The sequence below is a fragment of the Bos javanicus genome, chromosome 1 (assembly GCF_032452875.1).
Source record: "Bos javanicus breed banteng chromosome 1, ARS-OSU_banteng_1.0, whole genome shotgun sequence".
Lineage (NCBI taxonomy): Eukaryota > Metazoa > Chordata > Mammalia > Artiodactyla > Bovidae > Bos > Bos javanicus.
Window position 1 is genome coordinate 100,058,949 of NC_083868.1, and position 27,714 is coordinate 100,086,662.

The following is a 27,714-nucleotide window of genomic DNA, read 5'->3' on the forward strand; positions in this document are numbered from 1 at the left end:
CCCAGCCTCCACACAGTTTTAGTGCGTTGTTTCTGCCTCTCAGATTTGCTGTGTTGACATGGTCTCTGTAGGATCAACTTCAGGGTCTGCCCTTCTGGGTCTGCTGTCTCCAGGAGGAATCTTCTATCTTGTTTCAGATCCACAGAAGCCCACAGAATCAATTTGACCACTTGGTCAGGAGGCTAGTTCCTTTTTTACCATAGTGAGATTTTCCAAAACATTAAGATTTTGTAAGCAAATAAGTGACACAGTCACATTTGTGCTTTTTGAACTCTTTCTCTGGAGGCCATGTGGAAAGTGTTGTAAGCCACTGAGACTTTGGGCCAATAATTCTGAACTGTGCCCACAGCCTACCCAAGAGTGACCTCATTCAGGAAACAGCTCCTAGGGTTAGCTCAGGTTTCTTCCTTTTCCCTTCCCTGATCGGTCTTTAGGTCCAGTTAATTCTGTTTCCTTATAGTTCTCGAATGTTGCCATTTTTGTCCCCACTGTCTCCATCTAGTCAGACCAGCACAATATTAATAGTCTCTTAACTGGCTTCCTTACTCAGCTTTGCACCCTCTAATTAATATTCCATGTGAAGAAGGCTGAGCCCCGAAGAATTGATGCTTTTGAACTGTGGTGTTGGAGAAGACTCTTGAGAGTCCCTTGGACTGCAAGGAGATCCAACCAGTCCATTCTGAAGGAGATCAGCCCTGGGATTTCTTTGGAAGGAATGATGCTAAAGCTGAAACTCCAGTACATTGGCCACCTCACGCAAAGAGTTGACTCATTGGAAAAGACTCTGATGCTGGGAGGGATTGGGGGCAGGAGGAGAAGGGGACGACAGAGGATGCGATGGCTGGATGGCATCACTGACTCGATGGACGTGAGTCTGAGTGAACTCCGGGAGTTGGTGATGGACAGGGAGGCCTGGTGTGCTGCAGTTCACGGGGTCACAAAGAGATGGACACGACTGAGCAACTGAACTGAACTGAACTGAACTTTCCATTTATCTCCCTGGACTTGGGGTCATATCTTTGACTCACTTGCTCTTTGGTGACTGATCGCTACCTCTGAATTATTTCCCTTTCTTATCTTCTTTATTTTTATTTTGGTTCCTTGCCATAGCACACATACCCAAGTGGCCCACATCGCTTAATTATAATAAAGCACCAATGAAATAATGAAAAGATTTAAGCTCATAACAGATAATGAAAGCTAGAGAACTAGGTTGCTTTACTTCTACAAAACAGAGAGAGTGAATGACTAATGCTGACAAGAGAACAGAGTTGTAAGACAAAGGAAATCAAGCTGTCAAAAGCTTGATGAGACTCAGACATTATTACAGAATCTTCTGTACAGGAATCTGTTAGGGGGCTCTGCTCTATCCTCAGAAAGTTTTCTTTTTGTTGCTTTCCTTTGTGGAAACAATCAGTGGTGCTTGCCTCAGTTTCCATTTATCCCTTTGATGGCTCCTCAACCAAAACTCTTAACAGGCGCTTTTTTCCTAATAGGCCCCAAGCAAACTCTTCTCTCTTTCTTTCTTTCGTATTGTACATGCATGGCATAAAGGTAGAAATTTATTGAAGTTTTCCAAGATGATTTATTTAGCAAAGATATGTATTCTGCCTATACAGAATAGTTATTTTAAACACTGTGATTCAAACTACTTGAATCCTTTGAAGGCAGTATGAAAATTAGAAAATGATTTTTAGTTTATTTTCTATTTGTGTGTCATGGATATTTGTGCATATATAAAGACATAGCTCATGCATAAAGTGAATATAATTTGAAACTTCTAGCAATGTTTTATGAAAAACAAAAGTCCAAGATTTGAAGTTGTACCTTGCTTGAGGAGAATATTAATTGATGGCAAATGCTAGCTTTAAAAACTGTATTTCAAAGACAAAAAAGGAAGTAGTTAAAATATGCTATCACATATTTATTACTCCTAATTTTAATTAAATTTTTTATTAAGGACAAATAGGACTATAAAATTATTTTGCCTTTTTTCTTTTTTTTTTGGAAGGGTTTGTTTGTTTACCTCAAATGAAATTTTACATTTAAATCATCTGCACTTAAATCTTGTTCAGAAATGCTCAAGAACTGAGAATGGAGAAAGTACAACTAGAGTTGGAGAACCAACAGATGGAAAAAAAACTACAAGAGTTCCAATTAACAAGGAACAAAGAAAAAGAAGAACGAGGGTAGGTGACACTTTAAAAGAATTTTAGAGAAATAAACTGATCTCCTCATTATAAGCTAAGGTCCTTATGTCAAGAACTGTTTTATGTTTATGTCAAGAACTTCCAGTTCTTCCCTGGTGACTCAGACAGTAAAGAATCTACCTGTAATGCAGGAAAGCCGGTTTCGATCCCTGGGTCAGGAAGATCCCCTGGAGAAGGGAATGGCAACCGACTCCAATATTCTTGCCTAGAGAATTCCATGGAGAGGAGCCTGGCAAGCTACAGTCCCTGGGGCAGCAAAGAGTCAAACATGACTGAGCAACTAACACATTCACATCTAATAAGCAGAGCATTGGCTTTTTTTTTTTTTTAAGAAAAACTATTTTTATATTGGAGAGCATTGGTTTAATCAAAGATGTTTCAATGAGGTACATCATCCCAGGTGACAAAGTTTATTGTGTGTCTTGGTGTTCTTATCCTAATGATCCAATGGCCAGTTCTCTCTTTTTTATTGTTGTTTTGGGGGTTTTGTTTTCTCTTGTCTTTTTATTGTTTTGTAAACTTCACTGCTTTGGACTTAGTTTGGGCTCCTCAGCGGACTATGAATATATCTGTGAAATGGAGTTCCTGAAATTAGCCCCCAAGAGTGGTTTCCATTAGTGGAGGAACCTTTTCTAGGTGTTTTCAAAAATGTTCTAAAGCTTGACTGGGTTTTCAGAATACTAAAATGCTTTTCTAAAGTCACATAGATAGTAAATGTCGTAGTCCGAATGAGAACCTGCCACTCACTGGTCAGGAAGATGAAAGTTTGGTTTTCCAGTCTTGGTTTTATTATTTATTAACTCTGTGATCTTGAGCAACTTTTTTCCTCATTATTGTTTAAAATGGGACTTGAGGTCCCTGCTCTGTTGACTTCAGAGGATTTTGTGAGGCTCAAATGAAAGTGCTTTGAAACTATAAAATGAAACCTTTTGCCTTCTTAGCAATCTCTGTTACCTTTCACTGTGGGAACTAATTTGAAGTCTTAATAAGGCATTCATCACGTAGTCGATCTGCTGAATTTGGGTCATATTGCTTTGTTTCGTTTTTCTCTTTACATTTGTGAACACTTAGCTTTTAAAACTACATGGCAATCTGTAAAATTTCTTATAAATCAGTAAAACTATCTTTAGTCATTGTAAATGTCTTTAAAAATGAAATTCTTCATCTGTGTTTGGACATTTCACTTTTATTCATTTCTTTTCAAATCTTCCAAATATAGTAGAGTTATATATTAGAATTACTGAGGCTATTGTGGCATTATTGATATTTCATTTTCATTTTGTGGTGGTCTGTTACATGTTAACAACTGAATTTCCATTTCCTGAAACAGGGAAAATATATTTGTTTTCATTAAAAGGAGAAATGTATTTAGTAATTACATTTTGTCTTCCGTTGATATATATTGAAGGTCAAGTGGATACCATTGGAAATCTGGACAAGTAGGCAAATTGGGTAATCAATCATACACAATGTCACAAAATAAAGGAAATGTTATTAAGGTAAGAGAACACTATTTGAGTCTCAAGCAGTTTGCTAAGAATATATAAATTATTTTTTAAGATCTTGCTTTCCCTTCCATACTTAAGAACCTACAATTCTTATTTTTAAAAGCTTTACATATTATTGGATTTTGATTAAATTTTATGGGTTAATATGCAACTTTCACTGTTCAGATATGTTTTTGGTTTTCATCTGCACATTGAATTTTAAAAATTCACCTTCAGTTGAATTTTTCTAAATTCAGTTTCTCCTTTCAGTTCGGTTCTGGTTTTCAAGTATGGGAAGCAGAACAACATAGTTCTGTATTAAAGTGAAAGTGAGGTTATTTGATATAACAAATGACAGACTTTTTCTGCCTTTTTATTGTATCACATTTATTTAATATGTTCATGTTCTGCTTGAATAATAAATATTCTTAAGTTGTTGATTCCATGTGTGAAGATACCCGAGGGAAAACTGCTTTAAAATTTCCCAGCTATAGAATTTCTTTATCTTTACTATGTATTGTAAAATATACCATTATATTTAAGGTTAAAAGAATAGGAGTATCCTTATGTAATGAAAACTGCTTTGCTTCTCTATTCTTTAGTACAAGATCCGTGACTTTGTAAGTTTTAACTTATGTAGCTTTTTCCTTTTTATATACCTATCATTAAACTTTCATTGGACCAGTTGGCATCTACAAATATCTTATTTGGCACTTCTAGCCTTTTTGGCTTTGAAAAAGCTTTTTATTCTTTACTGTCTTTCTCTTACTGAGATATGTGACTTTAATTTTTGAGTTAAAAGTTTTATAATCCACTTTGCATTTTTCATTATCTTTCTGAGACATTGTTCCAGGCTTTAGATGTTGTTGTAAATATATTAAAAGTGCTGACTCTTTGTGATTATTGATTTATTTATTCAATAGCATTTATAAGTTCCTTCTTTGTCTCATAGTGAATTGTCCTTGTTCTCAAGGAGATCCTTATGTAATGTAGAAGACAAGGCACATATGAAAATATCTACAGGAAAAGTCACTATGTAATTTTTGCCATTTAGTGTATGAATCCTTTGTGCTTGGGAAATAATAGTTTACCTCTAAAATATGTGAGAGTGTGCTAGATATATTTGTTAGGAAAATTGATGAATAAGTCATAATGCCAGTTCCCATAAACCTCATAATTGAGTAGGAGGGTGAAAGCCTGGGGTAGGGTGGGGAGGCACAGAAGGTGGGAGATAAAGGAAGATTGGACAGGATGGGAGGAGGACTGAAAACCAGACTCTGAGTCTTGACTTTTTTCACTGGGTGAATGGAATTCCCTAAGAGTTTTGAAGGCAAGTTTAAGGTAATGATGTGTACTGGCTGATCTTCTCAACATCCAGTGCATTTGGAGTTTGTAAGTAGAGTAGAGAGCAAGTGATATTCACATTCTTTTGATCATGTACCATATCAATAAAGAATTCATTTTGAGAATGAACTTGCTATACACAATTTTTTATTTGCTTATAGATATAATCTATTTATATGCATACTAATTTACTAATATGTCATGTGCATTGTAAAACAAAATATGGACATTAATCAGGGATGATATAAATATGAAGAGATGTTTCTTTTTCTCTCTTTGGTCTTCTCCTGAGCTCCCTCAGGCATGCATGTATGCTACTTTTACCACTGGTACAGAGACAGAGAGACTACTTACAAGACTATTAAAAGGTCCGATGAGAAGAGTTTGAATTAGAATGTAGCGAAAGAAATATAAAGGAAACATGGAACCAAACACAGTGAGAAAGGAAAGGAGAAGTAAAATATATAAGTGATATTCCAGAATGAATTGCCTAGGAGATAGAATAAATGATGGAGCTGGAGAAAATTTTCTGGTGTTTACATTTAGGCTTCTTCCTTCCTTCCCCCTTTTTCTTTTCCCAGACCTATTGAGGTCTGGTTGGCTAATAAAATTATATTTAAAGAGTACAACATGATGGTTTAATATACATATACATTGTGAATGGATTTCCCCCACTGAGTTAATTAACATATCCACATTTGCTTTAGTTTTTATAAGAACATTTAAGTTCTACTTGTAACAAATTTCAAAGACTTAGAGTTTTGTTTATACTCTAATGTGCTGGCTGAAGCTGAGAGAGTAAATGTGCCACCTAAGAATTTATAAAAAAGGAGAAGAAGGGTGTGAAGGATAAAGGGCAGGTATGAAGGATAAAGCTCAGAAAATATGGAGGCAAATAAAACTTTAATATTTGCTCACTACCTGTTTTTTACCAACCAACAGTGCTTATCCTGTTTTATCTCTTTGAGTGCTTATATCACTCTTCAGAGACAGTTGCTCTTTTTTACAGTTCCACAGATGAAGTAATTTAACACCGAAAGTTGAATAACTTGCTCATGTCAAAGGTCAGGGCCAAGATTTGGAATGCAGGTTTTCAGGTGGCTAGTTTGGCATCCCACTCCAGTACTCTTGCCTGGAAAATCCCATGGACAGAGGAGCCTGGTAGGCTGCAGTCCATGGGGTCACTAGGAGTCAGACACGACTGAGCGACTTCACTTTGACTTTCCACTTTCATGCATTGGAGGAGGAAATGGCAACTCACTCCAGTGTTCTTGCCTGGAGAATCCCATGGACAGAGGAGCCTGGTGGGCTGCCGTCTATGGGATCGCACAGAGTCAGACATGACTGAAGTGACTTAGCAGCAGCAGCAGTTCTAAGATAATTTGCCAGCCCTCTAGCGAAAGGAGCCTGAGAAGAGAAAGAATGGGAGAAATAGAGTCAAAGTAATGTAATGTAATTTCATAGGAGATAAAAGTCAAAGAGAACATCTTTAGAAAAAAATGGAGAAGTCAGATTTGACTAATGTATTTGTAATGAAAAAAGTTGAATATAGTTTTATTCCAATGTTTTTCAGCTGGGGGCAATTTTGTCCCCCAGGAGACACTTGGCAATATCTGGACATATATTTTGCTATCACCACTGAGAGGGATATTTTTGGCTAATGGTGTGTAGTGGCTACAAGTCAGGAGTACTGCTGAACATTAGACAATGAGCTGGGCAGCCCTCATAACAGAGAATTATTTGGCCTAAAATAGTGGTACCAAAGTCACAGAATCCTGTGCTAGACAATATAGATTAAAATCCTGACTCATGTAATTAGTTTTGTGATTTTAGACAAAAATTTAACCTTTTTAGACAAAAATCTAACCTGTAACCTTTCTTGGTCTTATGTTACCATGTTTGTAAACATGTGTAACAGTACTTGCTGACTACTTCACAGAGTTTCAAGCAGTGCATGAGATAATATGTGTGAAACCAATGTAACATGAACTGAAAATCATGTTAAAATGGTTATTTACGGAGAATGAGAATTTTTAAAAACAATACATTTGATTTGATGGTTGGGTTGTCATCAGATGTAAGAATTTATTTCAAGTTGTTGAAAAAGAAAGACAGGTGGAAATGAGTAAAGGCTAAAGTTTCAGTGAACATGAGAGCAGAGGGCGACCTGTCAAGGGTTTAAGAGGCTCAAGGAAATACTTTATTATGTGGGAGATGATGGAGCCAGTTTGTAGCTGAGGGATAGGTTGACTAGTGGAGGAAACACTGAACATTAAATCAGAGAGGTGTCAGCTGCTTGGGGCTTTGAAGAGGTGGCTCCTTGAGGAGGGCTTGACCAAAGGAAAGAAGGCACATTTCCTTGAGACAGGAAAGATGGAAAACAGGTGATAATAATGGTACATTTTTTAGAGGTTGCTTTTGACAGGCAGTTGGAGAAGGCAATGGCACCCCACTCCAGTACTCTTGCCTGGAAAATCCCATGGATGGAGGAGCCTGGTGGGCTACATTCCATGGGATCACCAAGAGTCGGGCACGACTTCACTTTCACTTTCACTTTTCACTTTCATGCACTGGAGAGGGAAATGGCAACCCACTCCAGTGTTCTTGCCTGGACAATCCCAGGGACGGCGGAGCCTGGTGGGCTGCCGTCTATAGGGTTGCACAGGGTCGGACACGACTGAAACGACTTAGCTAGCAGCAGCAGCAGCAGCAGTTTGACAGGCAGTGAGGCAGGAAGCTGCGGAAAAAGTCTTTTATAGGAAAACCTCAACCTTCTTAGTAAATTTGAAGGCAAGATCAACTGTTCATATTAAGGAAGGGAAATGGGGGTGAATTTGAGTTATTGGGAATGGAGAAGATCTGGAGTTGCCACTGTGGGAATTACGTTTGAGGTTTAGTAGCAAATGAGCAAATAGGTTGCTGAAGAGCCATAGGAGCCCAGTAGGCTTGTTCAGCCTGGATTTGTAGAGGACCCAGTAACTTAATGGGGCTGCCCTGGTGGCTAACATAGTAAAGAATCTGCCACCTGTGTGGGAGATCCAGGTTCAATCCCTGGGTCAGGAAGATCCCCTGGAGAAGTGAATGGCAACCCACTCCAGTACTCTTGCCTAGAGAATTCCATGGACAGAGGAACCTGACAGGCTACAGTCTAAGGGGTCACAAAGAGTCGGATACAACTGAGCAACTGACACTTTCAGTTGCTATTATTTCATCACAGTGATAGGTAGTTACGGGATGTTTAAAAGGGAGGAGGTAAGGAGATTGTGGTTAGCGCTCAAAGAAAGTCTGGGATTTTGAAGGTGTGGCCATTCAGCTTGCTGCTTAGGTCCAAGGTTTGGTCATAATGGTCAGGGGGCTGAAGAGGCACTTTAAATATGCATAGCAGTCAGCGTGTAGGAGGGTTTTCAGCATCAGGATGTTAGGTGAACACAGACATTGAGTCTCCAAGACCATCACCTTAGAGAAGTGATGGAGACAAATACTGAGCATACTGCTGAGGTTCAGGTGGAAGAGGATTCTGGGTACTGGTGAAGGCAGTGAGTGGATGGTGGGAACTTCAGTAGAGGCAACTTGGCTGAACGATGAGAGCAGAGCAGTGTTCTGGGAGCAGCACCGAGGAGCAAACAGGTAGAACATTTTCCTTCTCTCTGGGTGAGTGCAAGGGAATAGAAATGTAGCTAGTCCCTCTGGAGAGTCCTGTGGAGAAGGTTGTGTGTGAGAAAGGTGGGTCCAGTTACTGTGACCTGTTGGAAGAGATATGTTAAGGAAAGGTTTAAGGCATAATACAGTTAAATGACTAGTTAATAAGGGTTTCATGGAAGGGTGGGGCATCCTGGATGGAAGGAAAAGTAGTGGAGAATGGCAAAGGTTAAATAGCTAATTGGATTAAGAATGAGACTTTTGGAAAAAGTGGCTTGTAGAAGGCGCGAGGGCCCAGCATGGCAGTTTTAGGACATTAGTGGCAGTTTGCAGGCATTTGTGAATGCTAGGGAGGCCGATGAAGACAGCATAGTCTGACCCCAATGGCCCAGAGGATATGTCTGAGCTGCTAAGCTGTCCTGGCCCCTGATGGGACCCCTTTAGCATCTCTTGGTGGAGGCATAAGTTGGCTAATGAGGTATATAGCTTCAGTATATTGAATTCCTGATGTTTTATGTATACACACATATATATCCTGGATGTATACATAAAACATCAGGAATTCAGGATATATCCATATATATATATATGGATATATGTATATGTGTGTGTGTATGTGTTCTCAGTCATGTGAGCATTGAGTCCTGTGAGCATATAGTCCATGGGGATCACTGTTTGTGACCCCCATGGACTGTAGTCCACCAGGCTCCTCTCTCCATGGAATTTTCCAAGCAAGAATACTGAAGTGGGTTGCCATTTGCTACTCCAGGGGATCTTCCTGACCCGGGGACTAACCCATGTCTCATGTACCTCCTGCATTGGCAGGCAGATTTCCACTTTGCTACCTGGTAAGCTTTTGGAGTAGGGTTGGACCAGGGATACACACACACACACACACACACACACGCACGAACAGCATGTGTTTGCGTGTGTGTGTGTGTGTGTGTGTCCCTGGTCCAGCCCTACTCCACCCTCATCTTTTTCCCCAGTAGATAAAAATCAGACTTAGGAGGAAATTCTATTTACCTAAAAATAGCAAGCTAGCAGTTTGTTCATTTGAAGTAAATATGGCTGTATTCACAGAGCTGAAAAATATTCACAATAACAAGAACAAGTTACAATATGTCCCTAATAATGGGTTCATTCAGCTTTAGTATGTCCATTCTGCCCAGGTAGCCTATAACCACATTTCAGTATATCATTAAGGTAATAATATTGCAGAATTTGGTTACGAAAAATGGGATTAAATTATCTGTAACTTGTATAACACTGCCAGTTTACAAATAAAAGTGTTATTCACATTAAAAATGATTATTTCAATTCTATTTTCTAGTCTGCTGTGTTTGGTACATAGCATCTGAGCAGCTCTTTAAAGAATGTGAGAAAACAAATGCTCTTCTGAAGCAAAACCACTGGATTTCCTGAGAATAATTAGGCCTAAATTTTCAAAGATAACTGCAGTGGTACAAGTTGTAGACATAGAGGCAACCATTGTTCTCATATTCTCATGTGTGAATTGGGCAATTGAGCATGGAAATTGAAAATTGAAAATAAGGCATGAATCGACAGTGTGTGTGTAAGTGTGCACCATGCTCTGTGAATGTCTTTGTACTTCAGGTGTTGGTTTTAATAAGACCGAAGCAGGTACTTGCAATCGGCAAGTCTGTTTCATTTCTTAAAATCTGAAGATCCAAGGATTTTAGGCAATTATTTATTTGAAATACCTAGCCATAATTCTTATGTACTCAATTTTTTTGGCTACACCTTGGGAAAGTCTGGGATAACAAATAATATATTTGAAAAAGGCTATGTCTATGATGCTTAAATGCATAGTTTTCTAAATTGGGCAAATACAGATAATAGTGTTAGCTTTTTACAGTTTTGTGAGCAGAATAGCTCAGTCAGAATTCAGTTTAGATTCAGTCTACACAAATATTAGACTTTGTGTGTTTCAGAAAGATCAGAGATGGAAAAGGCATACTGAGCCTTTATAATATTTAAAAGCTAGTGCTTTCCTAAAATCATTTCATAGAGATGTGTAACTTTTGTTTAAAGATAATTTATGACATTTTTTTTCTGAAAATTGGCTTATATATGTTTCAAAAATATATTTTCCTCGTTTCATAAATTCAATGCATGATACTGGATGCTTGGAGCTGGTGCACTGGGACGACCTGGAGGGATGGTATGGGGAGGGAGGAGGGAGGGGGGTTCAGGAGGGGGAGCACATGTATACCTGTGATGGATTCATTTTGATGTTTGGCAAAACTAATACAATTATGTAAAGTTTAAAAATAAAATAAAATAAAAAATATATATATTTTTTCCTTTTCTGAATTTTCTCTTGATTTAATATATATTTGCAGTAAAGATGATCTATTATATTATTCTTTGAAAATGTTTGTTTTGTTCAAGATGCAGCAAAATGTTATGGCTTTATAGTATTTTTGTTAGTCACTTAAGCTTTGAATTATACCTGAAAAATAGTATCTATTTTGTTAATACAGTTTTCTGCTGGAAAAGTGAAATTAAAATTACTGAAGGAGCAGCTTCAAGGTAAACAGTTTACACTGTATTATTAGGTATTATAGATATAATTATTTTTTAACCTTTGACTTACATAGAAAGTTGAAGTTCTAAGACTATTCATGCAGTATAATAACTCTAAACCCCAAAATGTTGACTCTTTATCTGTGATATTCAAAATATATTTTATCTGTGTTTTGGGGAAGGGCACTTATTTTATATCAAAAATCAACTTATGATATGACTATAATAATAGTATTTTTGAAAGATGAAGACTTACATAGCATTGCTCCTTAAACTTTATTAATATAATATCTTAAACAGGAAGAAAATCCTAGCAGTATAAAATTATAAACTGAAATTTTACTCTAGGAAATTAAAAGAACATTGAAAATTGCTTTTTAAAAGGAATTTAAAAATAGCAAAAACAAAATTTGAATTTATGGTAATTCTAAAAGAAATGAGATTTCTAATATAGAGGATAAACATTTAATTTGAATAATTAAGATAATTTGATAGACTATGTTCTAGAAATACATATAACATTTATTGTAGACATTGTTCTGTATTGGCTTCAGTTTCATCCAGAAATGGGACAGAACGCTATAGGAATTCTATCCAAAGCACAGTTTTTAGCATTCTGTAATTTTATGTGTCTAGTTCGATTGAGCTTACAGCAGAATGTGTATGGGTGGCTGTTTGTGGCCCCTGGTCACAGGGGGTGGGAGGGAGACTGTGGGCTCGCCAGTACTGGGGAGATTAAACTTGGCTACATGCCATTCTTATTGGGCACCTGATATGTATACACTATTTGAGAATATAGAAATGTTCATAATTTCCTTACTTCATCAATCAGAAAACTGAACATTGTATTTTAATGTGATTGGTCTTTGTTTATTTTTCCTTTCAGGACCAGTGAAACAACCACTAAATTATAAAATGGCAAATTCTTCTGAAAGTGACAAACCCAAGATAAAAGGGAAGGTTTGCGGGCAGTGTGAGAACAAAGCTGCTCTGCTAGTACGTACACTGGGATAAAATCTTGGAGCAGAACTCTCACATGGACTCATACACTTGTCCCGGCTTAAGCTGCTTTGGTAGCCACGCACTTTTCCTTCATGACCCTTGCTAAGAGTGAATTGTGCAGGCTGCTGGGAAAGGCCAGTGCTAAATGATGCGCTGAGTCTCAGCTCCTCATTCCTGTTTAAGAACATGACCTAATTCTTGTCTCTCTCCCTTGATCAAGCCTATCAGCACACAAATATGCTGCATTATTTCCCAAACCAAAGAACAAATTCTTCTTTGATCCCCAGATCTGCTCTTGCATCCCTTTCAGTAACACTTCTGAAGAGTTGTCTGCACTTACTATCATTGTATTCTCTCCTCCCATTCTTTTTTTTTTTTTTAAATTAAGTTATAATTTACCTACTGTGAAATGGGCAGATCATAAATGTATATGTCCCCATCAAGAAAATATAATACCCCAGAAGGTTCCTTTGTACTTTTTCCAATTAATTCCCTTTACAAAACCAACTACAATTTTGATTTTTAGCAGCATACCTTTAGTGGTGCTAAATTTATTCTTGGAATTTATATAAATGGAATGATATAGTATATTTTTTCTGTGTAAGGCTTTGTTGGGTTTTTTTGTATTCTTGACCCCTGAGTTGTTGGAGTGCCACAGGGCTTAGTCCACAACCTCTTCTGTAGTCTATTTATGTGGTTCTTTAGTCATTTAGTCATGTTTGACTCTTTAGCGACCTAGTCCATGGGACTTTCCAAGCTAGAATATTGCAGTGGGTTGCCATTTCCTTCTCCAGGGGATCTTCCTGACTCAGAGATCGAACTTGTGTCTCCTGCATTGACAGCCAGATTCTTTACTACTGAGCCAGCAGGGAAGCCAGTCTATTTGTACTTACTGTTTGAATAGTTTCATCTACTCTCTTGGCTTTAAAGACCATCTCTATTTTGATGGTTCCCAAACTTATTAGCACATCTCTAATTAATATTTCCCCCCTGAACTTTCAACTCAGATACTTGGATGGCTAACAAAAATCACTAATTTAACATGTTCAAAATTCAACTCTTCAGATCTCCCCAACAAATTTTTTCCTTACCAAGGTCTCATATCAATTAAGGTCAATTCAAACTACAGCCTTTTATAAAACAGAAACAGCTTAGTTGTACTGTCTAGTTCTGTGAAGCTGCCTCATTCATCAGTGCAACATTTATCACTCTTTCAGTTCAGTTCAGTTCAGTCTCAGTTGTGTCCGACTCTGCGACCCCTTGAATTGCAGCACGCCAGGCCTCCCGGTCCATCACCAACTCCTGGAGTTCACTGAGACTCACGTCCATCAAGTCAGTGATGCCATCCAGCCATCTCATCCTCTGTTGTCCCCTTCTCCTCCTGCCCCCAATCCCTCCCAGCATCAGAGTCTTTTCCAGTGAGTCAACTCTTCACATGCGGTGGCCAAAGTACTGGAGTAGTGTATGTTTATTTTCTGTTTACCTATGATGTAAACTTCATGAGCGCATGGACTTTAGTTTTCTTCACTGCTCCACCACCTAGAATTATGCCTGCCATTTATTAGGTACTCAGCCCATACTTGTTGAATGTGTTTATTTCTTTAGGGCTTCCCCAATGGCTCAAAGGGTAAAGAATACACTTGTAATTCAGAAGACATAGGAGACGTGGGTTCAGTCCCTGGGTTGGAAAGATCCCCGGAGGAGGAAATGGCAATACATTCCAGTATTTTTGCCTGCAAAATTCCATGGACAGAGGAGCCTGGCAGGCTCCACAAAGAGCCATGGGCCCACAAAGAGTTGGACACGATTGAATGACTAAGCACAACACACAAGCATACACATTTCTTTAAAACGTTTCTGTTATTGAAAACCTTGTTATCATTGAAGCTAACTGAAAGAAAGATATCCAATATCTTTTGCAATTAAAATATCACACACACTTTGGAAGCAGTTTTTTCTCCAAAGAATGTAATGGTTATAACTAATATTTGTGGGTTACTATAACTAATATTTATTATATTTTCAGAGAATTTAGCTGTAATCACTTCTGATTTAAGATTGTATTACTGGCCTTATTTCATGGCAATTTTAACTGAACTCAGATTTAGAATTCTTTCTAGTAAAGAGCTAATAATACTAAGTGTAAAACCCTGGCTCTTGGTATAATGCTGTTACTATTATATAATACTTCTTTTCTTCTTACTGATGTAATGGTGGACAACAATTTGAGGAATTTTAGAAAGTTATACCTACCCAGAAATGTTTAGAAAATATAAGCAAGTGCTTATTCCTGAAGCTTGAGATATGAAAGCTAAAAGGGACTTAAGGGCAGAACTGAATTGTTTGAATCCACTGTTCATGATCTGAAAATCATTTGGCATAGGAGCTATGAGTCAATATTTCTTATGACTCCTTTTCTATGTTGAAGAGTGTATAAATACCATGGAATTTGAAAAAAATGGCACATGTAGATAAGACTTGACTTGGAAATAAAAACTGTTTTTCCAGGGAGAAGGAAAAGCAAGCAAAGGACATTCCAGACAGTATAAATGGCACCTGCTTTGGCTGGAAAGCAGAGAGTGACAGTATACAGTGATTACAAAGCTGATCTGCCTGAAAACTGTTGTAAATAGAAGCCAGGATTTAGGCTCTAACTTAAGAAAGGATATTGTTTGATTTTAAATGAAAATAACATCCCATCATGCTTTTTAAAGCACAATGCTATTTTTTTAAAAAAAATTTCAAGCTTGGCAAATGTAATGAACTCTATAGTGTTGAATTCTAAGGTTACCTTATGTTCTTAGCTTCCATCATTCTAGATAGTCATGGTGATTGGATAATCAGAGTCAACCTCTCTATATCTTATGGCATGACCTTCATCAGGGAAGATTGTATAGGGATGGGAGGTAGGGATTAAGAGCTTGCCTTTTGGAGGTTGGCATTTCAACTTTACCTGTTGTTAGCTCTGTGACCTTTAGCAAATGACTTAATTCTTTTATATTTCTGTTTTCTCATTTGTAAAATGGGATAAAACGGATAACAGTAGTCTAGACCTCAGAGTTATTGAAGATAATGGTTAATGCATGTGAAGTTTTTAGCATTGTGCCTAGCACATTAAGAGAAGGTACTAAATTGTATGCCTTTTTTTTTTTTGGCACATTTTATATATGTTGTCTTCATATATATTGGTAGTAAAAATAAACTCCTCAATTTGCAGATGTCTTATTTTGAAAATAAATTCCAGAGGCTTTTGGCTGTTTCTTTATGGCAAAAGGGAAATGGATAGTTGAAAATTACTTATTTGGCAAATGTGGATAATTTAATTAAACTCGGATTCTGAAGTCATAGCATAACTGACCCAGCCTTCATCAAATTAAAAAGTGATATGCTAGAACTGCACTTGGGTATTCCATCATTGACGAATCATCTGTGGTGGAATGAAGTCCTTATCTGTGTTTTTGCCAGCTATACAAACTGCCTAAAAAGATTTTCCAGTTGTTGGTCATTTTCTCCCATTTTTAAATCCATTGTGGATTTAAATTCATTATTTTAAATCCATTTTTTAAAATCCAAATATGCTTGTATAACAAAATATATAAGCTTGCTATGTGACTCCAGCTTTGATCTTCCAGTACAATATCCCTTTGGTTACTTTCATTAAAAATCTATTGTTAGCAAATATTTGGCCTAGAATTATATGCTCAAGGCTTCCCTTATGGCTCAGATGGTAAAGAGTCTGCCTGCAATGCAGGAGACCCCGGTTTGATCCCTGAGTTGGGAAGATCCCCAGAGAAGGAAATGACAACCTACTCCAGTACTCTTGCCTAGAAAATCCCACGGATGGAGGAGCCTGGCAGGCTACAGTCCATGGGGTCGCAAACAGTTGGACATGACTGAGCAACTTCACTTTCACTATATGCTCAGACTGACACTCAGTCGTCTATTGTAAAAATGGTGCCCAATATTTATGAGACATTAATTAAAATATCAGCTGGTATGTTGTAGAATACATTTTGAAACCATTAATACAATACTACAATATGTGTATGTGAAATTATAGCTTTTAATTTGGTACTTAAAAATTATGGATTTAGTTGTATCTTCATTTATTTGAGACTATAGCTCTTGAAACAAGAATTGACAGGCTATAACCATTTCCTGTACCAGGGATAGTACTTATTTTTCTTCCACTAAAATTATAAATCCAATTTTGTGTAGCTATAATCACACTTGACAAATGCACTTGAATTTTGATAAATACTAGACCATGCCATCATTTGACATATTGGATTTATTTTATTGCAGATTTTATCAAGGTTTTCCCATAAATGATTAGTACTGCAATCAATGGTCAATGATTAATCATTAGTAATGTGGGTATGGGTAAGAGTTTAAGTTTTGAGTCAGACCCTGGGGTTGAAATCCTGGCTCCACTAGCTATATGATTGGACAAATTCTCAATCATTATGTTCCTTTGTTGCCTCATCTTCACAATGGAGGTACAGTGGTCATGACAACCTTATGGGGTTCTTGTGAGAATTAAATGAGATGGAACACATGAAGCCCTTAGAACAATGAGTAAGTGCTCCCCAAATGCTGTGAATATTGTTATTTGATTTGACTCTTCCTTTTTAGTTTCATTTTAGTTGCAAAAAATTAGTTACTCTTTTAACATTTTTTGGGTAGTTTTCCTAACCATTTCATGTTTAATAAACATGGCTACATTATTGTAGGTAACTGCATCATCATATGGGAATTTGCAATACAATTTTAAAAAATTAATGGACTCCTTTTGAGTTTTATTTTACTTATTTTTCATTGAGGTATAGTTGATTTACAATGTTGTGTTAGTTTCAGGTATACAGCAAAGTGATTCAGTTAAGTGTATGTATGTATGTATATATATATATATATATATATATATATATATATATATATATCGGATCAGATCAGTCACTCAGTTGTGTCTGACTCTTTGCCACCCCATGAATCGCAGCGCGCCAGGCCTCCCTGTCCATCACCAACTCCTGGAGTTCACTCAGACTCACGTCCATCGAGTCAGTGATGCCATCCAGCCATCTCATCCTGTCACCCCCTTCTCCTCTTGCCCCCAATCCCTCCCAGCATCAGAGTCTTTTCCAATGAGTCAAGTCTTCGCATGAGGTGGCCAAAGTACTGGAGTTTCAGCTTTAGCATCATTCCTTCCAAAGAAATCCCAGGGCTGATCTCCTTCAGAATGGACTGGTTGGATCTCCTTGCAGTTCAAGGGACTCTCAAGAGTCTTCTCCAACACCACAGTTCAAAAGCATCAATTCTTCGGCGCTCAGCCTTCTTCACAGTCCAACTATCACATCCATACATGACCACAGGAAAAACCATAGCCTTGACTAGACGAACCTTTGTTGGCAAAGTAGTGTCTCTGCTTTTGAATATGCTATCTAGGTTGGTCATAACTTTCCTTCCAAGGAGTAAGCGTCTTTCAATTTCATGGCTGCAGTCACCATCTGTAGTGATTTTGGAGCCCAAAAAGAATAACGTCTGACACTGTTTCCACTGTTTCCCCATCTATTTCCCATGAAGTGATGGGACCGGATGCCATGATCGTCGTTTTCCGAATGTTGAGCTTTAAGCCAACTTTTTCACTCTCCACTTTCACTTTCATCAAGAGGCTTTTGAGTTCCTCTTCACTTTCTGCCATAAGGGTGGTGTCATCTGCATATCTGAGGTTATTGATATTTCTCCCTGCAATCTTGATTCCAGGTTGTGTTTCTTCCAGCCCAGCATTTCTCATGATGTACTCTGCATATAAGTTAAATAAACAGAGTGACAATATACAGCCTTGACATACTCCTTTTCCTATTTGGAACCAGTCTGTTGTTCCATGTCCAGTTCTAACTGTTGCTTCCTGACTTGCATACAAATCTCCCACGAGGCAGATCAGGTGGTCTGGTATTCCCATCTCTCAGAATTTTCCACAGTTTATTGTGATCCACACAGTCAAAGGCTTTGGCGTAGTCAGTAAAGCAGAAATAGATGCTTTTCTGGAACTCTCTTGCTTTTTCCATGATCCAGCAGATGTTGGCAGTTTGATCTCTGGTTCCTCTGCCTTTTCTAAAACCAGCTTGAACATCAGGAAGTTCACGGTTCACATATTGCTGAAGCCTGGCTTGGAGAATTTTGAGCATTACTTTACTAGCGTGTGAGATGAGTGCAATTGTGCGGTAGTTTGAGCATTCTTTGGCATTGCCTTTCTTTGGGATTGGAATGAAAACTGACCTTTTCCAGTCATATATGTGTATATATATATATTTTCAGATTCTTTCCCTTTATAGGTTATTAAAAATACTGAGTATAATTCTGTCTATACAGTAGGTCCTTGTTGGCTATCTATTTTATATATGGCAGTGTGTATCTGTTAGTACCAAGCTCCTAATTTAACCTCTCACCTTCTTCTAAGTTTAGTCTACTTTTTTTCATCCGTACACTCTAACCCCTTTTTACTCACTGTGTGGTCTGTATCCAACAGCTGGTGGACATCACCTGGGAGCTTGGTAGAATGCAGGATCTCAATCCCATTCAGACTTCCCAAACCAGAGTGTGCACTGTAGCTAATTCCCAGGAGATTCATATACATGGTGCAGTTTGAGAAGCGTCACTGCTGAATTGCACATCAAGCTACCGCTGAACCGAATGAGGCAGAAGACCCTGATCTGTCACTCCCCAGTCTGCTCCAGCTGCTTTATGCTTATTGTACCCTAATACAATGAGAGAAGAAGGAGGGGAGAAGATTGGTGGGCATCCTAAAGGGGGAGGAAATGAAAGAAAGCTGACGGGAATGTGAGCTTCTTGACACAGGCTTCCTGACTATCTCCAAGTCTCGTGCTTTCTCATTTGTGCTATCAGTTATTCCCAACCTAGGCCAAACTCAAGGAAATGAGGGCTATTAGCCATTTGCACTGTTTTTTATCATACTGTAAGAGGTGTCGGGGTGCCTGTACATCTACACAGTAGTAATTACTCTTGCAGTAAAAATTTCATTTTCTTTCTTCACTTTCACCCTTGCTCAGCACCATCATAAGTAGAAGTATATCACATTTCCGACTTGTCCACAAATTTAAAAAATTACATTTTAACAGCATATAGCATTTGCTAGACAAATACACATTTGTGCATAAACATTTAATCAGGCATAAGCATTGCTGACATGTTTTTTTCTTATACTTTTTTTTTTTTTCCTTTGAGGAATCTTCTAAGTATGCTTTTAAAAATCACATTTTGAGAATCACCAGTGAAGCAGTGCCATTCAAAGAAGTCTGTGGGGATTTTTGGAGATGAATTATATATGCATCCTTTGAAACAAATTATGTCATGTAAATCCATACAGAAAGATAAAAGAACTCATAATGAAGTAGTTTTGACTCAGAGATAACACTTAATTTTTACCAGGTTAAGAAATTTGATCTGAGGTTGCTGGGTTTTAAAAATTGTACATATGTACATGCAACTAGCACTGAAGCCTACTTGCAGCTGTTACATTTATTTTGTCATGAGAATAGTTAAAGTTTTCAAGTTAATTTTTCTCAGTTACATCTTAACTGGCACAAATGTCCTATTTCCTTGGGATTTTCAATTTCTTGGTGTGTAATTGGAGAAATAAAGATGATAGCAATGAGTTCTTTACACATATGTTTTTTCAAAGTCATATTTTATGAGACTATGATTTTTCAATATTTTTTAAGGTATGCCTTGAATGTGGAGAAGATTATTGTTCAGGATGCTTTGCTAAAATCCACCAGAAGGGGGCACTAAAACTCCATAGAACAACTCTTTTGCAGGTATGACATCTTAAAATGCTCTACTTGTAGTGTGTTTATAAAATGTTTCACTAGGAAGACATTTAAGACCTGTTTAATTATCTAGAATTTAGGATGATTTGCATTAATTTCTAAAATTCTATTATGTACAGTCTTTACATGTAACTTAAAATTACTTGACAATGGTAATCTGGATTTTATTTTGCTGTTTAAACTCTTCTTTAATATAGCTCCTGAAACACTTAGCTTGATTAGAATTTTTACATTAGGCATTCTAACTGTGAACTTGACATTTAAAACTTAGACAATATTTTTTTCTATTGTGGTTTCAAATGAACACATGATTTAAGTATTATTCCTATCTAGTTTATAAATAGAAATCTCTTGCTTTCTTCTCATGTTTATTTAAAAAAATAGTCTTTTATTTGTCTTCCTTCATTGTTGTTTAAATAAGTTTATTTCTCATGTTTCTACTTTTCCTCCTACATATCACTAGCGTTTATTATCCTCGTGTAATCTTTTTTTTTTTAATGCTTAAACTCAAACCCTGTCAGATGGCTTTAAGTTTCTAATACTTAAACAATAAATATGGCTAAATATAGACTTAACATTTTATGCCAGATACATTTGATGATGCACTGGTTTGTCAGATTTCACTTATTGTACAGAGTCAGTGCGAGGCAGTGACCCTATAAGATGAGTACTACTAGGATCCTGCTCCTAAGGACCTGGAGGTAAAAGTGAGAACCCAGGACCTTGGGGTTAAGGGATTTAATATTATCCTGTATATTTTATGATTGTCTATATTTGGAAACATCACTGGTAGACTTCAATCATTACATGTTATTCAACATATATAAATATCAGTAGCTCTCACAGAGGCTGAAGACCTGAGTCATAACGGGCACAAAGCATAACACTGACCTTCCTTTTATCAGTATTTACCAAAGTCAGTTACTTACTTACTTTTGAGTTTAGAGCCTTCTGGCAGAAGTGATGGAGGGAAAACAAAAATCCACTGTCTATTCCCCTGCCTCAGGAAGTATACCACTGGACAGTTATAGGAAATTAAAATGAATGTACATAAAAGTGAGTGTAATAGTTAATAGATAAATCATATAGAATTTAACTAAAGGCAGTCCACTGTGAGGGTAAGGAGTCTAATCACCCCACTGTGAATTCACATTAGAATTTTCCATTCAGCGATTTATTCAGCATGTTTTCCTAATTGTCGGTCAGTTCACTTCAGTTCAGTCCCCAGTCGTGTCCAACTCTTTGTGACCCTATGGACTGAAACCTGCCAGGCTCGTCTGTTCATGGGATTTTTCAGGCAAGAATACTGGACTGGGTTGCATTTTTCTCCTCCAGGGAATCTTCCTGACCCAGGAATCAAACCCCCATCTTGTCTCTGTGTCTCCTGCATTGGCAGGCAGATTCTTTACCACTAGCGCCACCTGGGAAGCCCTTCTTGCCTTTAATCAATTGTCCCATTGACTATCTGTCATTTTCTTACTTTTTCTCTGCACTGTTAAGTTCTTTGATTTTTTATTTCCATCATTCTTCCCTGTGCATTAAGGTAATGTTTTTGATGCTGTTATATGTTGACCTGATGGTCATTGTTAAGCAGTGAGTATATATCTCTTTCTGCTTGGTGGTTTAGTCATATTAATCAGCCATAGTGTTTTTAGTTCTTTACCATCTTTGGTAAAAGTCATGAGACTCTTTTTGGTCATCTGTAATTCACATGCTATCGTACATCAACTGTATCTTAATTTAAAAATATACATATTGTGGAAACAAAAAGAAGTAATGAGATTTTTTTCATTGACTGTTGAATTCATACCTAATCTGAGAATATATCTGAATATTAAGCAATACTATATGAAAAGCAAGCATTCTAGGCTAATGGCTGCTGTACTTTATATTATTTAACCTATGTTGGCATTTAAGAATGACCTGTTTTGAGTGTTGTAAACCATTTCAACCCCAGCCTACAGATCAGTGAGTCTTTACAAAATTCACAGTCAGTAGGGACCATTTTGTTCTGGCCTATCTTGTTTCATTAAAGAGATAAATCCCTAAAAAATATCGAAGGCAAACTATTACCATTTCCATGTTGAATAAAATAATTTCAAAGGGTCTGTCTTTTGATTTATGATTGATTTATACTTAGAAGTGATTTCAGCACAAGTTTATTTATTTTTTACCTTCTCCAAACCTATGTGAAATAGTTAATTATCTGCAAAATAATGTGTAAATGCATAGAGTTACTGAGGATGAAAATTCTACTTCTATATTTAGAATAAATTTTCAACAATAAAGGTTGAAATTAAAGATTTTTTCCACTGGGAAAGCCTCACATTGGTGAAAAATAAGGTCTTAATATATCAGGAATTTGTATTTCCTTTTAACAACAAAAGATCAAGCAGAAGAGAACAAGGTTAATTAGAAATAAAAGAAAATAGGGGGAAAAACAGATGAAAGGCATTCCATTTTGAACTATGACATGCACAAAGGGAGGCTGGATTGAGTAAATCATTACTATACTCTGGTATGTATATTTTAAAAATTGGAATGGAGATTTTCTTAACTGGAGGAGAAACCTTGGGAAGAGAGTTGGTTAGTAATGAGACAGGAGATAATTGAAGTAGAATTTCCATGTTTTCTAGTATGAAGCATTTATGTTCATCCTTTTTATCTACAAGATAAGGTATGCCTATATAAGTATGGATTATAAGTGGGAATATTTGTTCGTTTGAACATACTTACAGGAGAATAATTACCAGGAAGAACCTCAGTTGTCATCAGAATACTATATGTTTTCTGACTTAGTGGTAGAGTGTTTTCTTTCGTTTGACAATGACCAGTATCAGCTTTTAGACTCACACTATCATTATTTGTTAATGTTTAGAATAATACAGTATTTTTCGACCATAGCTAGTCATTTAGATAATAACATGGTTACTTACTTGATGATCTTAAGGTACCAATTTTAAATGCTATGTGCAGACATACTGTAGATGCTATGTTGTGACACCCAGATCCTCCTCTTTAGAACTGAGAAACTCACTTCCCTAACCTCCTGGAATGCTGTCTACAGGTAGATCATAGCAGAGTTTCTTCCCAGGAATTGTCTTTGCCTAAAGAGAACTGCTGAGCTTCTCTTGTGGCTCAACTTGTAAAGAATCCACCTTTGATGAGGGAGACCTGGGTTTGATCCCTGGGTTGGGAAGATCCTCTGGAGAAGGGAAAGGCTACCCACTCCAGTATTCTGGCCTGGAGAATTCCATAGACTGTATAGTCCTTGGGGTCTCCAAGAGTTGGACACGACTGAGCGACTTTCACACAAAGAGAACCGCCACCTCCAAGTTTACACTCCATTTCTGGAGGCAGCCCATCCTCTGGTTAAATATCTGGTCTAGGTTAGGGCACAAATTCTCAGAAACCCATTGCCTCAATTGAGGACAACTCAGATGGACTATTACAGCTCCTCTTTGGGGGCTGACAATTGTATCAAATTCAGCTTTCCTCTTTGCCCAGTTCTGCTATCTTCACTCTCCCACAGCCCACAGGTATTATTCTCAGAGCACACCCCAGTAGAAGTCAGGCAGGCAAATCTCAGAATTTGTTTCTTGGTGAACCAGAAATGTGACAGTATGTAATGTAGAGTCAGATTATAGATGATTGTTGGCCAATTTTAGAATGTATTGAAATTTTTGAAAGGCAATATATCACATCTCCTTCACTTTCCAGATTCTAAACCACTTGAGAAATAGGTATTACAGTCAGAACGTATAAATCAAAATATCAGTTCTATTGTTGATACAATCAGAATTAGTGGTTGTAGCACAGGTGTTCGGATAAATTCAGCTTACTGATGCTTCATGAAATTTAGCTTTTTGTCCCTTCTCCCAGCCCTCATATTTTAGACATTTCCCTTTGGCAGGGCAGGCTCAGTCTCTAAGTCCTACTCTTTGTGACTCCATGGACTGTAGCCCACCTGGCTCTTGTGTCCATGGGATTCTTCAGGCAACATTACTGGAGTGGGTTGCCATTTCCTCCTCCAGGGGATCTTCTCCACCCAGGGATCGAACCTAGGTCTCTATTGGCAGCTGGATTCTTTACCACTGTGCCACCAGGGAAGGTGGCATCACTGGATTCACCCAGAAAAAGCCCTTAGTGGAGATCTAGATTGGAAAACATCTTTCTCAGGGCAGGCAGCCCTTGGAGAAACCAGGATAGGCAGAGGTGAGCATGCTCTCTTTTTCTTCCCAAAGTCTCACAGACAAGAATAGAAATAGAAGGATGGGGAGTACATGTTCCCTCAAATTAAAGTCCAGGTAATGTCAATATCTTGACATTATATAGCAATATATACATTTGTTATTTACGACTATAGTTAGCACTATACAAAAGAAAAAAAAATATTTAGAATATATATATAAAAAACTGACTATTAGCTCAGTTTTTCTTTTCTTTCTTAAATATGAATAATTCCATATAATTTTGAACTTCTGTCAAAGGATTTTTTAAACTGTTTTCCTATTGACCATTTTCTCCTCTATATCTTCTGTTAAATTTCAGATCTTCTAAGGAGAGGAACTATTTCTATCTTGTTCATCATTATATTCTTAGTGCTTAACATCATAGCTGGCATGTAAAAATCACATTTTTGAATGAATGAAAGAAAACATGAATAAATCCTAACGGATACAATCAAGCTCATGAAATAAGACTACATTTTAAGTGGCACAGTTTCTTTTTCTCTGAATTTTGAAAACCAAAAATTGCATAATTAATTACATGGTACGTTAGTAAGTTATGTTGATGAAGGGTTAAGAAAAGCCTTTCCTCTTGTGTCTGAGATTTGACTTTTAGTTACCTTTCTAGCCCTTCCCCCCACCCTACCCCCCGGGAAACAGATAAAAGTCTTAATATCAACTATGTTTCTAAACCATATATTCATAGAATGACTCTGGGTTGGCAGATTGCCTCTAACAGGAGGGCTGTAGTTATTAATACCTGGGGTAAGCCACAGCTCTCCCAGTGCAGTGTGGGAAGCTCTGTTACCGAAGCCCCTGTGGGGCTTCAGAACCGTCAGAATGGGAGGTCTGTCCCTCACCTCTTTGAGTGGTACTTCTGTGCGAGCTATTGCAAGACTCCCACCAAAAAATAACAGCTGATGCCATCTCCTGGGCAAACTGTTGTTCCTGTCCTTAACCTTCTGAGCAGACTGTTGCCAAGAGTGGTTTGATGACAACCTGGTGAGTCTGAAAGTTTAATTTACTCAGGTAGACTCCAGGAAGGATGGTCAATTAAGTCTTTGATTAACTGAAATTTCAGAAAACAGAATGATGCTATACCCAAAAGATAAATAAAGGACACATATATAGACATCTCTGACAAGAATTTTTTTTTAAAGTTTTTGTTAAGATGTAACTCACATACTCTACAACTCCATGTGAAGTTTGCGATTCAATGGATTTTAGTATATTCATGGATGTGTGGTCTTTGATGACTAGCTGCTCTTTAGGTTCTATCTATGTTGTGGCATGTATTAGTGCTTCACTTATTTATGGCCAAATAACATTCCATTGTATGGATATACCACATTTTGTTTATCCATTCATCATTTGATGGACATGTAGCTATTTCCACATTTTGGCCATTATGAATAATGCTGCTGTGAATATTTATGCACAGGTTTTTATGGGGATATGTTTTAATTTCTCATTGCTATCTCTCTAGTATGGAATTTCTTGGTTGTAAGATAACTCTAATCTTTAATTGAGGAATGGCCAGAGAGTGACTGCTCCATTTTATACTCCTATCAACAGAGTATGGAGGTTCTGATTTCTCTATGCCCTAGCCAACACTTATATCTGACTTTTTGATTCTAGTAGCCTAATGGGCATGAAGTAGTATCTCACTGTGGTTTTCATTTGCATTTCCCCCAATTACTAATTATGTTGAACATCTTTTCATGTGCGATGGCACCCTACTCCAGTACTCTTGCCTGGAAAACCCCATGGACGGAGGAGCCTGGAAGGCTGCAGTCCATGGGGTCTCGAAGAGTCGGACACAACTAAGCAACTTCACTTTCACTTTTCACTTTCATGCATTGGAGAAGGAAATGGCAACCCACTCCAGTGTTCTTGCCTGGAGAATCCCAGGGACAGGGAAGTCTGGTGGGCTGCCGTCTATGGGGTCGCACAGAGTCAGACACAACTGAAGTGACAGCAGCAGCAGCATGGCCATTTTATATCTTCCTTGGAGAAATGTTGATAAGGATTTTGTGAAGACAGTTTCAGAATACAGGGCATGTTTTAAATATGGGTACATTTTAATACCCTCTACCTCAGTGAAGTTGTATCTGTGATGATGATGTTTTTAGATGCCATACTAAGAAAAGCAAGGGAAAGGGAAGAGACTAAATTTGAAAGGGGTGTGAAAAGTGAGAGTAAGACTTCTGCTATCACCAGTGAAGAATTGGAAGAACATGAGTGGTTTAGAGAGTATATTACAGAATAAAGTGACAGAGTAACAGATGCAGCAGAGAACAAAGAAGCAGTGCAAGGGTTTAATGCCGTGATGGCCCAAAGCCATCTCAAAGGGAAATGAGGGTGTTTCTATAATATTTAGGCTAAAAGAATCTGTAAGATAAAACTCATATATGCAAGCTCAGGAACTTACAAAAATATTGGGAGGATCAGATTAAATGACAACAAATATGAAAGTATCCTGTTCATAGGAGGTGCTCCATACATTCAGTTTTATTAGTCAGGATATAGTATTTAAAGAAATTCAATGTTAATTGTTAGAGCATCCAAATTTAGAACCTAGGAAACAAGGTATGTTAATGCTAATGAGTCAAAAGAGGGATAGTTTGAGGGACATTTTCAAAAGTATTAGAGTAATATATATCTTGGAAGACTTTTGTGGAAATACAGTGAGGTAAAATTTTAGAGAAATACAGACTTCCTCCATATCCAAACAGAGAATAATTAATCTCAATAATTAGAGGGGGCGGTAAAGAGCATTAATCTGAGAACCCATGACTTACCAATAGAATGTGACAAAGGTGGAGGGGTTTTGCAAACATAATTATGGTTCCAGATAAGTTGTTGTTGAGTTATAAAAAGAGAGCTGATTTTGGATGGACCTGACTTGGTCAGATGAAAGCCCTTAAAAGGGAAACTAAGGCCCTTCCTAAGTCAGAGAGATCCTCTTGTTGGCCTTGAAGAGTAACTTGCCCTGGAGTGAGAGGGTCTGGGAGAGGCCTCTCCCAGTGACAAAGTATGAGCAGCCTCTAGGAGCTGACAGTAGCCAGCCAGGAAATGGAACTTCAGTTCTGTAGCCTCAGGAACTGAATTTTGCCAACAACCTTGTAAGCTCAGAAGAGAACCCTAGACTCAGGAAGGAATGTGTCCTGGCCCACACCTTGACTGCTCTCTTCTGAGACCCTGAGCAGAGCATGTAGTTAAGCTGGACTTAGACTCTGACCCATGGAACCCATGAGATAATAAATGTGTGTTGTTTTTAAAAAATCATTAGTCTAATCATATGTCTGAACCTTTAGCCAATCACAATGATGCTGATTATTTGAGGAGTCTTTATAATTTGCAAGTACTACTTATATTGTCTTAGTTTTTTCATGGAGTCTGATAA

At 37.6% G+C, this 27,714-nt stretch overlaps 1 protein-coding gene across 7 annotated transcripts in view; it reads left to right on the plus strand.

Moving 5' to 3' along the window:
- The window catches only part of ZBBX (zinc finger B-box domain containing), a 125,410-nt gene that overhangs the window by 12,351 nt on the left and 85,345 nt on the right, over window positions 1–27,714 (plus strand). For 3 of the 7 annotated variants that reach the window (XM_061416798.1, XM_061416816.1, XM_061416807.1), the window contains exons 4-8: window positions 2,076–2,189; window positions 3,619–3,709; window positions 11,188–11,236; window positions 12,117–12,226; window positions 19,972–20,067. In XM_061416798.1, coding sequence (XP_061272782.1) covers window positions 2,076–2,189; window positions 3,619–3,709; window positions 11,188–11,236; window positions 12,117–12,226; window positions 19,972–20,067 — 460 coding nt within the window. Of the gene's footprint in view, window positions 1–2,011; window positions 2,190–3,618; window positions 3,710–4,914; window positions 5,039–8,250; window positions 8,693–11,187; window positions 11,237–12,116; window positions 12,227–19,971; window positions 20,068–27,714 lie in introns of those variants that run through there. The other 4 variants (XM_061416823.1, XM_061416833.1, XM_061416854.1 and 1 more) reach the window with 4 other exon arrangements.